Consider the following 12,642-nt stretch of genomic DNA (forward strand, 5'->3'; position numbering starts at 1 on the left):
GCGACAAGCCTTCATATTTTACGCCGACCCGGGCTCGGACATGGACATGGCCCGGCTGTTGGCGGAGCCCGGGTCGGACGCTGAGGGGGGGGGGAAGATGTAGGGCTCGTGGCGCGCCGCGCATTCGAAGGCCGCGCCACTTCCCAATGCTCCCTGCGCGCGTGCCTGTTTCCCTCTCCCCGCTCGCGCGGGGATAACCGGTCCCGCGCGAAGAAGGCACGCGCCGCCGTCTCGCCCTCTTCTTGGTCCCTGGCTCGTCGCTCCTGCTTCGCTCCCGGCTCTCTCCACGGAAACGACCCGCAGCCACCCGGACGACGACCCCGGACAGCCTCGACGACGCCCGCGCTTAACGTGAGATAAAGGATGTTTGCTATACGGCCCACTGTGTGTTTGTCATGCGCATGCCTCGGGCAGAGGAATCGCCCACAACTTTGAGAGGAGACACTTACTAAAGCTTTAGTGGATCTAGACAGGTACCTCTAATTAACATGCTTGTTGCTAAAATGGAGCTATAAGTGAAGAACCTGAAGGGAAGTAAAATTGGGAAATTCAAAAGTAAAGATTAAACCTTGGTCACATTCTTTCAAAACATTTACAACGTCAACGACACAGCGATTGAAACAATCAGCTGGAAGAAAGCCTGAATAATCATCAACGTAACGGGGAAGCAAATTTGGACAACCCTGCAGTGGCCACAGGATTGGAGGAGGTCACTTTACATCCCCATTCCAAAGAAAGGCAGTGCCAAAGATTGCTCCAACTACCGCACGATCGCGCTTATTTCCCATGCTAGCAAGGTGATGTTTAAAATCCTCCAAGGTAGGCTGTAGCAGTATGTGGATCGGGAGCTTCCGGACGTGCAAGCTGGGTTTCGGAAGGAAAGAGGAACTAGAGACCAGATTGCCAACCTTCGCTGGATCATGAAAAAAGCAAGAAAGTTCGTGAAACCCTTATACTTCTGCTTTATTGATTATACGAAAACTTTTGACTGCGTAGATCACAACAGATTGTGGCAAGCTCTCCAAAAGATGGGAGTTTCAATTCACCTCATCTGTCTCCTCAGGAACCTGTATGAAGGACAAGAGGCCACAGTCAGAACCGAGTATGGTCTTATTGATTGGTTCCCAAATGAGAAAGGAGTGAGATAAGGCTGCATACTGTCGCCCTGCCTATTTAATCCTAATTGCTGAGTGCATCATTGGAAAGGCCGGTTTGGACGAGTCTTCAGCTGGAGTGAAGATTGCTGGAAAACGTATCAACAACCTTAGATATGCGGATGATGCCACTTTAATGGCAGAAAGTGAAGTGGAACTCAAGACTTCTGATGCGCGTACAAGAAGAGAGTGAGAAGTTTGGACTTAAACTGAACATTAAAAAGACAAAGATCATGGCGTCTTGCCCTATCAAGTCCTGGAGCATCAAGGGACAAGAAGTGGAAGCCGTGACAGACTCTCTCTTCTTGGGCTCCAAGATTACCCCGGAAGGTGACTGCAGCCATGAAATTAGGAGACGCCTGCTTCTGGGAAAGAGCTGTGGCTAGCCTTGACCGCCTAGTAAAGAGCAGAGACATCAGACTTCCAACCAAGATCCGTATAACTCGTGCTATGGTCGTTCCAGTTTTGATGTAAGGATGCGAGAGTTGGACTGTGAAGAAAGAAGGCTGACCGCCGAAGAATTGACGCGTTTGAATTGTGGTGCTGGCGGAGACTCTTAAGAGTTGCTTGGACTGCCATAAGATCGAATCAGTCGATATTGTCGACCATGAACCCTGACTGCTCATTGGAGGGTCAAATTCTGAAGTTAAAGCTCCGCTACTTTGGTCATCTGATGAGAAGAGAGGAGTCGCTGGCGAAAACTTTGATGTTGGGAAAGGTTGAAGGTTACCGGATAATGGGTAGGCAGCGAACGCGATGGTTACATGGCATCCTCGAGGCGCTGCAGATATGTGATGTTAGGAAGATAGTCAAAGAGAGGAAAGCGTGGTGTGATATGGTCCATAGGGTCACGAAGAGTCGGACATGACTGAACTGATGTATGTACGTATGTATGTATGTATGTATGTATGTATGTATGTATGTATGTATGTATGTATGTATGTATGTATGTATGTATGTATGTATGTATGTATGTATGTATGTATGTATGTATGTATGTATGTATGTATGTATGTATGTATGTATGTATGTATGTATGTATGTATGTATGTATGTATGCATGCATGTATGCATGTATGTATGTATCGTCTTTGCCAAAAGTAACCAGGCTGCAGGATCTGCTTCTTAGCCATGTGGTAGTAAATTCGCAGCATGTCTGAACATCTAAATCTTTACAATGTGAAGGCGAGCACCTGTCCTCACTTCTTATTTAGTTGCTATGATCTGGATATCCTTATTGGCTTTATAATACGAGAAGCAAAACATGCAGCCTGGTTACTTTTGGCAAAGACGGTACGGATGGACGGACGGACGGACGGACGGACGGACGGATGGATGGATGGATGGATGGATGGATGGATGGATGGATGGATGGATGGATGGATGGATGTGTTAAGAGCGTCCCCTTGAAACAAAGTTAAACCTTTCTTTTTATGCTTTTTAACGTAGATAACTCTTCAACATTAACGACCTTACTTTTAGATACGGGTTACCTCTAAACACCCTTGTTAAATTACGATATAGCTTCCATGAGTCTCCTCCCTGCTATTTATCCACCAATTTTCTTAACGTCTCTTGACCCTTGTGCCCGGCCAAAGCCGCCCAGAAATTCATCCGGACGCCAAACTTCTCCGGCGAACGCCTCCTTCACAAAATCCGGATACTTCTGTGTAAAATACCAGTGCACTGGAGGCGAGTCGTGCCAAGGAGAAAAAAGCGACGTGTTTCAACATGAGCTGAGCGTGAGTGATCACGTGACCACACTTTTCCGCTCGGGATGGAGTGGCAAAAGCTAGAAAACATTCATAGCTAGGTGACACACACAAACACCTACGCACACGCGCGAACACACACACACAGAGCTAGGTGGCACGAACTATAGTGGGCACTAGTCCGATACGCCAGACGGACGCCAGCTCAGGTCTTTTGCTACCTCTTACTTTCGTATTGTGCTCCCAAAAAAGTGCGAGAGATCAGCTAGAAATGTTAGGTGTTGTATTGATAAAATTCAAGAGGTGGTCTTCTGTACAGCCATCAAAAAACTGCGCTAAGGTGCTGAACGAAGCTATTTATAGAAATAAGCTGCGTAAACAGCGTACGAGGTCAGCTTGCTCTTGGGCTTGTTCTGTCTCTGGCTGCTATACCTCCTTTCTGCTCCATTCTCTCCCTACCGCATTGTAGCTCAGTGGCTTTTCGGTTCTGGTCGCAAATCACAGAGCAAAGAAAGCTGCTCATTTGCAAATAGTGTTACAGAAAGACGCACGGAATCTTTAAACTTCCAAAGGAGTCATGGCCACAGTAGAAGCGTCTGTCTTCCATGGAAAACATTTGCCTCGTGTTTCGCGTCACCGTCAGGTGGGGCGCGCAGTCGAAATAATACGCCCGCCAAGCGCTCCAAAGCACCGCTCATAACATTATGATCTTACTGCATGACCCTGGGACCTGCGAGTCTTGCAGTCTGCTCACCTGCACAATTACAGCCGCGGTAGGTATGATAAAGCCGCCAGTAATGACGTGGAGCATCAGCACCAGTGGCGTTGCCCAGGTGGAGCGTCATGCTCTGAACTGTTCATGAATGCGGAGGCCAGGAGCCACTAGCATGCTGCTGGTCGATCAGAGGACGAATAGTCTCAGGGCACCGACGAGAACCTCACTACGCGACAAGATGCACAAGTGGGTGACAGGACATCTCTCAGCAAGCCCCAAAGCATCGTTGCAACCCTATCAAAACCAACACAAAATCGTCGCGTCCTTATGCATAGCAGCAGCATTGAAAGTAACTGAAACTTGCCCTGGTCATCTGCATTACCATGCGTGTATATTTTTTTTTTTTCATTTTGCAATCGTATTTTCATTCGCTTACTTGCCTAACTAGCGATAGATATATGATCGAATCATTAGTGGTACGCCTTTTTCATGGCGTTCATATTAACGCAAAAAACCTGGAGCGCACAGTCGTATATTGGCTGTTGATGTTTTTCACCAATTCCTAAAATCAGGTCAATAAAAACCTCGCCGACAGAGTGAGGCAGATATAAACGCGTCGTAATCTCGCCAGGGCTTGTCTTTGCGACGCAGCAATGCATATTTGAATAATGTCAGCCTGTTTGACACATTGCGATATATTCCTCAAAAACTTAGCCCACGCATAAAGAAGAATAAAAGAGTGGCGACTGTACCAACTGCGGCTACGGCTGACTGGTGCCTGTTTTAAGCACAGAAGAGACAATTATGCCAGGCATTTCTTTATTAATTCAAGCCTGCCGGCCGACGTGGGGAAGAATGCAGCTTCACGGCCTCGGCAGTGGTACCCTGCCGACGGAACGGCTGAGGGCTTCACGGAAAGAGCTGTAGAGGATGCCTTGCAAGACGCCTTCAGCCGCCTTCTTGACAGCCTTGATGAACTTCTTTTCGCGCTTTTCGTTCAGCTCGAGCTTCTTGTTGAAGTTCACTCGGAACTCGATGCCGGTAACAGTGATCGTCTTCAGAGTAGCAGCTTGTCCTGGCATAGGTAGGTGCAAATAGCATACGTTAAAAAAGAGGAAACCAAAAAAATTCGCTTTCAAAGTTCAGTTTTCTTTCATCTTGAACGGCAAGAAGAATGTTTTTATCGCAACGCTATTCTCGGTAAAGCAAGCAGAAAGCCCTTGAAATAACTTGTCATGACACTACAAATAAAGAAACTAACATGACGGTTCTGGTCAAATCGAGCAGGGCCTATATTCTCTGAGAATGCTCCAAAGCTATTTTTGACTATTGCTAGCACAGTTTGCACTTAGTCGTCACAGCTTGTGATCTTTCATCCTAGCGCATCTTGTAGGCTGCCTAGTTAACGAACTCGATCTTCCAGAGCCCGTTAGTGCGCCCTCGCATCGTCTCTTGCGTAGGAAGCGTGCTCAGTGCATCAAATGAGTCGAAGGAGATTACAAAACTGCATTAAGGGAGAAATTTGCATGCTGTCTTAATTCAGCTACCCGACTATGCTGCAGATCGAACCAGCTCTTCGATAGCTCGCTTTTTATCTCAAGGAAAAACGAGCCCACACAGTCATTTGGGTGCGCTCGCCCACTAACGAACTTGTCAGGAAGTGCGCAGTTAGGAACGCGTACTTGAGTGGGAGAAAAGAAATACACACCGGGTGCCCCAGTGGCCTCGACAAAAGCGTTAGTCTTTTCAACGACCAGATCGACGCTGATGTTCTTCTTGCTGCCGAGAATGCTGAATCCGGAGTAATTTCCGTCGTACGTGAGCCGCAGGGTGTCAAGAGACACGTAGCATCCAGCGGTGACACTGGTTCCCTGCCAGCCGGGGACGCCGCAGTCTCCGCGCCGGCGCACCACGCTAGACAAACCGTACAGGACGCCCCTCGTGAACTGGGCCTTCACGTCGCGGTTGGTGAGTCCCGTAGACTCGATCTTCACGTTGAAGCCCGGGATTTGCAGGGGATCCAGGTTGAGGGAGCGCACATTGGCCGGCAAGTGGTCCCGCAGCACGGCGTCAATGTAGTTGTTTGCATCTTGCTTGCTGCCGGCAAGGGCGCCTGCGCAATGGTGATTATGGGTCAGCGGTTTGCCGGTGTGAACGACAACTAAGCTCCAAGCTGACCGAGGAGGGAGAGAGGCGGCAACATTTCCGACCCGAATTAACATTCTTCAATTCGATTTTGCTCGCGGTCTTTGTCCTTGACTTCAGAAAAGAATTAAGACTGAAGTAAACGAAAGGCATTGCCACAGCAAAATAAAGTTTACTCACTCAATACAGCAGCAGTGAACGCTCGAGCACTACGATAAAGCAGCAAATAAAATTGACAACGATGCGAAAATAAAAAGTTAAGGCGCGGCAGTGTTAATGGCTCCACTTTGCTGGCTCCCCTCGCGGATCAGAGTTCGGATACGCGCACTTTACTCCTCGTTTAGTCGTTTAATGTCTTCCCCATTATCTCACATAAACTCATTAGCATACAGTCGTAAGATACCAATATAAGTAAAAGCCCAACCAACACACATAAAGCCTCGCTTTAACCAATACATACGAAAGTGCATGCGTGGCATAGGGGCAGCCTGTGTGACGCAGGATCCATGGGTCCAATTCTCTTATCACCCTCACCTCAAAGGAGCTGCCCAACTTGGTGACGTCACACAACCGTTCGAGCGATCAGTACCCACTTGTCAGAGACATGCTCGGGATTTTTCACTCGCTACGACGACAACGCCAGATTTGTTCGAGAAAGGAGTCTTCAACGCTCTCGCGTTAATACTAACTGCTGCCATTTTCAGCCTGCCTACTACACAGTAACAAGCTGCAAGGGGAACGAAACCGGACTTTTCATCTACCATCGCATAGAGTTCTTGTCTGTAGGGTCATCTCCTTCGCGCGTGGGCATAGGCAATCGAAAGCCTAATTAGTTGTGATCGGGTCTTCCTTAATTATCTCATGTTGGCAACTTTTTTACTTCAGACAAATTTATCAGTTTGCTTTCATGGCTTTTAGCAAGTTTATTTTAGCTGCTTGCGAGATAGTTTTCATTGAAACGCATGCTTTCCAAGCGAAAACATGCGCTTTGGTATAGTATGAAGCAAGGTTTTAAGGCTCCGCGCGAGAGATCGCAGTAACCTCAGCAGCCATTTTGAACCTCGGAAGAGCGCAGAGCAGAAACCATACGCATTAGCAAGCTCGCCTCGATAGGAAGTTGCTCATTTCCAGCCGTACGGCTTGAGTAATGGACAAAGTAAGAGCACTTGGAAAGGGTATACGACAACTATAAATATCGTAAACAGAGAACAGAGAGCAACATGTGGCATATACCCCGAAAAAGAGCTATGCTGCCTATTTCCGGACATCAGTCGTCACATGGCTGTGCACGCTAAAACTTATTTTGCGTCCTAGTTTCATTTTATTGTAACAACGTAACCTGTAAAACAACAACAACAACAACAACAGTAGCCTGAGTAACAATGTAAAAAAAAAAACTGGATACACGAACAAGTATGCGTGAAAACATGTTTCAACGATAACCACAAATTAGCCAAGGTTTAGTAAAAAAAAAAAAATGCTGATTAGCCATTCGTAAAAAAAATTTAAAAAGAAACTGCACTGACATTCCTTTTGTGATTGAGCAGCATTTCCACTGACACAACTTGATGGTGCTGGTGATATCTTCTGCGTGAGGGAGGAAATAAGATGTGCTTAAATGGATATGTTTTAGTCTCATAGTCGTTCCGTCAAATTTTAGTTATTTCTTACATCCAGTTAACGGAGCGAAAGGTCTGTCTAGACGGGGGCGTAAATGAATATGAAGTGTTATTAAAGCTGGATATATTTCTAAGTGTAGCATTTGTACTTCTATGTGCGTGTGTGTCAATGCGCGTGCGCGTTCTCGCGCGCGTCCGCGCGGAAGTTGACAGAAACTGAGCCAGTGTTGCCATAAATAAACGGCGCTTTGTTTCCGAAAATGAAACTTTACTTTGGCTTCACGAAAGCATTGAAAGTGTTCGTAGTTGCGCTGTGCAGTAAAAGACGTCTGCTTCAGGTTATGGAAAAATAAAATGTTTGCAACATCTGAAGCGAACTGCGACGTATAAAAACCCTGCCTTGGCGAACAGCTAACTAATATATGTTTACTCCTGCATGCACTTACCGACGACAAGCAGGCTCAGAGTGATGAAAGCGATGACCATTTTGTGCAGAAGCCTGTAAAAAACACGTGAGAAAATAAAAAGTACTTGCGATTAGCGGGCGTCGCCTCATTACGTAATGCTTAGCCTTTTTCATGCCGTTACCTGAAAGCTGCTCGACACGTGCAAAAACTGCATTTTTTTCTTTTTTTTTTCTTTAGGAAAATGTTCATTTGGATCGTGTGCCCACTGAGGAATGATAATGCGCACGAATTCTGTTTTTCTTCCAAGGCATTAATATTTCGCGCCAATTAAAACTGAAAACTCGAACCTTCGATCCTCACTATGTAAAAAAGTGAAGCTAAGCGCTCAGGCTCCCTTGCAGATTAGGCAGTACTAAGCGGTAGACTGAAAGTAAACAGCAGAACAGCGAGCCTTCTTAGCCTAATGACTATGAGTGGAAAAAAAACATTAAGAAAGAGCGTCAAGCCCGTCTATAGAGCCCTCTAGGTCGGTGAAGTGGAACAAAACGAAAGTATCATATGCGAGTAGGTTCTGAATTTCTGACGCAATGTTTATTCAGAAGTGCAGCGAAGCAGAAATTCAAGTGACACGGAGCTAGAAGAGTGTTTCGAGCCCGAAGCAGCTGTTATCTCGCTTATTGCGCAGCGCAGTAGCCGAACGGTACACACGCGTCCGCCTACCGCTCTCTGGATGCGTCTCAGACCCAACGGGGGGTTTAAAACGGTACGCTTCTGCACTACTCGGCTGTTAGCTGTCAACGTAAAATGAGACACTCACGCACCAGCACACTCACAGATGAAGATGGGCGCCTGTCAAGTCCTCTTTCGGGCGCGTTAAATTTTGCACCTGTTACCTTGACGCGCTTAAGTTGTCGCGTTCTGCTTCCCAACGAGGGCGATCACATTAGTCTGCTGCATAAAAATGAGCTTGCTGTTAGTGGCAACGTTGCTGCTGCTATGTAGTGCGTGAAGAACTCGCATGCTGACAAGGATTAATGGGTGTAGTTGCAAGTATTTTTTGGCGGGAGCCGAAATTCAATAATACAAAACAAAATACAAACATCCATCAAATAATTTTGTCGCGAATTTTTTTTCATGAAAGATAGCCCAAGTGTACTCCCGCGACTTAAAGAAGACAGGAAATGGCGTGCCTTGTTTTGACGCTAACGTGGGCTGAGCCCAGTGTTTATCCTCTTGAAATCATCGTGCTCTCGATTCACTGTTTCTCTTTTTACCGGTATATGTGGCCCCTGACGTGAGCTGCGACAGCAAGAAGTGACATTTGCATGTTCTGATGTGAATGCCAGAAATCAGCAACAGTGATAAAGAAAAGGCCGCAGAGCGGTACGACCACAAAATACGGCGTCATACGTTGTGCACAAATGCAAACGGTTGAGGTCTCTGTAGTCTTTATCTTCCTCGTGGCAGTGTTTTGTGCGAACAAAGAAAGTATTTGCGCCTCAGTTGAAGTTGTGAAAGATTTTAGTGCGACCACAGGATGTCCAGTAAACTGGGGAAAGTGTCTTGGCTTCTGGCACGGGGCGTGCACATCAACGCCTGACTTTTTTGCCAACGTTACATGGGTTACAACACCCGTGAAGTATTTGGGCGTACCTCTAGAATTCTATGAAGACAGCAAGCCATTTTGGCGCGCCCAAGTTCAGGAAATACGGGAGAAGGCTGACAAGTGGAAAGGAGTGCCGCTGTCTATCTTTGCACGAGCCACTGTGTGTAATCTATTTTTTGTTGTCAAGGTGTGGTACGTCATTCAAGCACTTCATTGTTCTAGGTTGAGTGTTCCAAAGCTACACCGAATCTTTGCTGTGTTTGTATAGGCATCAAGCTGGGAAAGATGTAGTCGGGATAACCTGTTCCGGCCAATTAAAGACGGAGGTCTCGGGCTTGCTCACTTATTTGTGCGCCAGCTTGTAAACAGATTTATTTTCTTTCGCGACGTTACCGACCCCTTTTTGCGCACTGTGTGCAAAGTGAGGCTCGCGCGGGCGTTGCCCAATTTCGTTGTTGCTACGGAAAGCATGCCAGGGCGTCTTTCTAGTTTTTTCAAAGAGGTTGTCAGCAGTGTTCGAATTCTGTCAGCTCGCTTCTCGACAGAATACTTAAGTTCAGTGAAAAAGAAAAACCTGTATAAAGCTGTTTGTGACGACTTCTTCTCTGTTCCTGTGTACAGAGCCTTGTATAGCGGCCGTCTAGGTCAAGACGTACTGAAGCGTGTCAAAAGAATGCCAGTTTCTCCTGGGGTAAAGACGTTTTTCTTTAAGTTACATACAGGAACATTATCGGCACCAACGTTTTTTGAAAGCAAGGGCTTTTATCTGCCATGGGGTTCACTTTGCTTAATATGTAAACAGCCAGAGACAATAGACCATGTATTTCTGCACTGTTGGGAGGGCGTCTATTTTTGGAATGTGCTGCAACGAACTGTTAAAAAAGAATTACCATTAGACTTATACGGGATTAGATTCTTGCCAACTGAAAATAATGATGGGATTTCACTTGATACGGTTATGCTAAAAGGCCTGCACAGTCTATGGCGGTCCAGAATGGCGGGTTTTCACTGTGACCCTGACGCCCGCCCTGCAAGGCTCTACTTTAGCGAGAGTATACACGCGTTGGTTGAAATGCACAAATTGAAGACCACTGTGCCAGACTGGATTTCAAGAGTCGAACCACTATGCGAGCTGAAGGAATTTTAACTTGACAAAGGCAACTCGTATGAGCCTGCCGGCTTCTGTATTAAGCGTCATGCTTGTGGTAACCGCTCTGCTGTGAGCATTCTGTTTGTAGCGCGTTTTTGTTGGTTTTGTTTGGTGTTGGTGATGACCGGCAATAAAGAAAAAAAAAAAGACGCAGTGGCTCAGTGATTAAGACACTCGACAGCTGATCATAAGAGCTTGAGATCGATTCCGGCGGCCGCTTTTCGAGGGAGGCGAAAACGAGGGCGTGCTGTGCGGCATCATTTGCACGTTAAAGAGTCCTAGGTGGTCGAAATTTCCAGAGCACTCTGCCATAGCGTCCCTCATAGCCTTAGTCGCTTTCTACATTCAGTTAAGATAGTAGTAGCGCAGAAGACATGGACGGATGGAAGACGAACACAGCGCTTCCTCCCTCTGTCCATGTCTGTCTGCGCTACTACTATTTCAACGGATCACCAACTAGCCCAACAAAGGACTATTCTTTGTACATTCAAGTCTAGAAGTCAAATAAAACGATTTCCTTTGTAGCTAGCAAGAAATGATTGCTCTCATCGCTAAAGGTCTCAATTTCGGCACGTTATCACACACCCCACAAATGGAAATATTCGCTTAACGGCTTGACCAATTTCCCGCATGTCCAGGGCGTTTATCATTTCCGCCAAACTGCAGTTGGCTCTGGCTTTCTTTCAAATTAATCCAGCTGAATGCTCTCAGCTTATCCAATGATAATCATGCCGTCCTGTCTGCTACGTGCAACTACTGTGCACGCCCAAAGGAGTGTGCCACGCGGAAGCACGAACAATACTTTGTCTCACAATTCATGGCCACTTGAAGTAAGCTACAGTTGACGCCCACAGTTCAGTGAGGAAAATCTCCAGGTTGTTTTCACGTTAAGACACTGCCTCACTCCCTGATTCGCCGGCATCGATGCTTTCATACGCCGGGCTATTGCGATTGACTAAATAGCGCATGTGAGCAGGACGCGTAACGTTCTTTCTCGCGAGATGCTTCTACACTTCGGCCTTTGGTTTTCTGGCATTAGCAAAAGCCTCAACTTCAGGGCAATGCGTTGCGATGCCAAAGCGAAGAAGCATCAGTCGTTACTTTTATGAACTCATCACATTATACAATGTACTCTCCAACATCGCAGAAGACCCGTCTTCGAGTGAGCGCAGATGTGGCCAAAATGTGATGCACAACGTGTTATATTGTCACTAAGAGAAAAATGGACAGCGCTTATATAGAACAGCACAGCAGTTAACTCGGCGCTGTTCATTTTACTTCAGAAAGTAACGCGCCAAAGCACATTTATCGTGCATACAAGAGACGTGGTAAATGAGACTTACCTTTCTGGTATCTTCCCCAAGTCTCAGCGAGATACGTTTTGCAGGACGCTTTTATAGGCACATTTATCGGACGAAACGGGGCAAAAGTCTTGACGTCCGATGTGACCTGTAAAGTCTGCAACATCGATAATTGCGAAGCGGTGCTCTTACGCCCATCTGCGAAATGTACCTTTGTTTGCTGCCAGCGTGGCCAGGTATGTTGCTTATCTTTCTTCGATTCAGACCGCCAGATAAGGTGAAACAATCAAAAAGCGGGCAGAAATGGCTTGTTTCGATAAGCTTTGATAAGCGGCGAGCGTACAGCCGGGAAAACCAGAGCGCATTGCACGAGTCTTGCTGGAACTGTGCAGGAACTCACGGGAGCAGTGCGTCCAAGACAATAAATTAAGTCGAGTAGGCAGCGCGACTACTTGGTCTTGCTGCTGATCACTATGGCATGCTTGAACAACAGGCATAGATGTTGGGAGCGGTGAGGTCGAAGCCTAAAGCAAGATCAACGGCGGACAGATGATAAGGGCCAGTGCACGCTTTCTATCCTCAAGCTGTCAGGACAATGAAGATGGAACAAAGCCTTTGCTCTTTGTGCGTACTTACTGCGCCATATTTGTTGGCATAGTCATAATCGCCTACTTTCTTTCCTGTATTTCCTCTTTTCGCCCACATATTCCTGCTAGCAGACATGGCTTTGGTAATCAAGCTGGCCTTTGTGCCTTCTTTGATGAACGTCCTCTTTCGACCTCTCCTTTGTGATACATCGACGTCCCGATGCAGAGCTGCCCGTGTCGTGCGAC

At 46.7% G+C, this 12,642-nt stretch overlaps 1 protein-coding gene across 2 annotated transcripts; it reads right to left on the minus strand.

Annotated features, from left to right (window-relative positions):
• Positions 1-4,383: 4,383 nt before the first annotated feature.
• On the minus strand, positions 4,384-11,952 carry LOC146204620 (salivary anticoagulant protein P23-like). Of its 2 annotated transcripts, none has more exons than XM_084589304.1 (4): positions 11,852-11,952; positions 7,792-7,844; positions 5,290-5,694; positions 4,384-4,656 (listed from the first exon to the last, which is right to left on the minus strand). In XM_084589304.1, exons 2-4 carry the CDS (start codon positions 7,829-7,831, stop codon positions 4,445-4,447), a joined length of 657 nt encoding a protein of 218 aa, XP_084445430.1. In that variant the 5' UTR covers positions 7,832-7,844; positions 11,852-11,952; the 3' UTR covers positions 4,384-4,444. The 2 variants fall into 2 exon arrangements, with proteins under 2 accessions (XP_084445430.1, XP_084445431.1); XM_084589305.1 differs by lacking the exon at positions 11,852-11,952 and adding an exon at positions 8,943-9,031.
• Positions 11,953-12,642: the final 690 nt, after the last annotated feature.

This window comes from Amblyomma maculatum, chromosome 1 (assembly GCF_055883805.1).
Source record: "Amblyomma maculatum isolate TAMU_Amacu chromosome 1, ASM5588380v1, whole genome shotgun sequence".
NCBI classification, from domain to species: Eukaryota; Metazoa; Arthropoda; class Arachnida; order Ixodida; family Ixodidae; genus Amblyomma; species Amblyomma maculatum.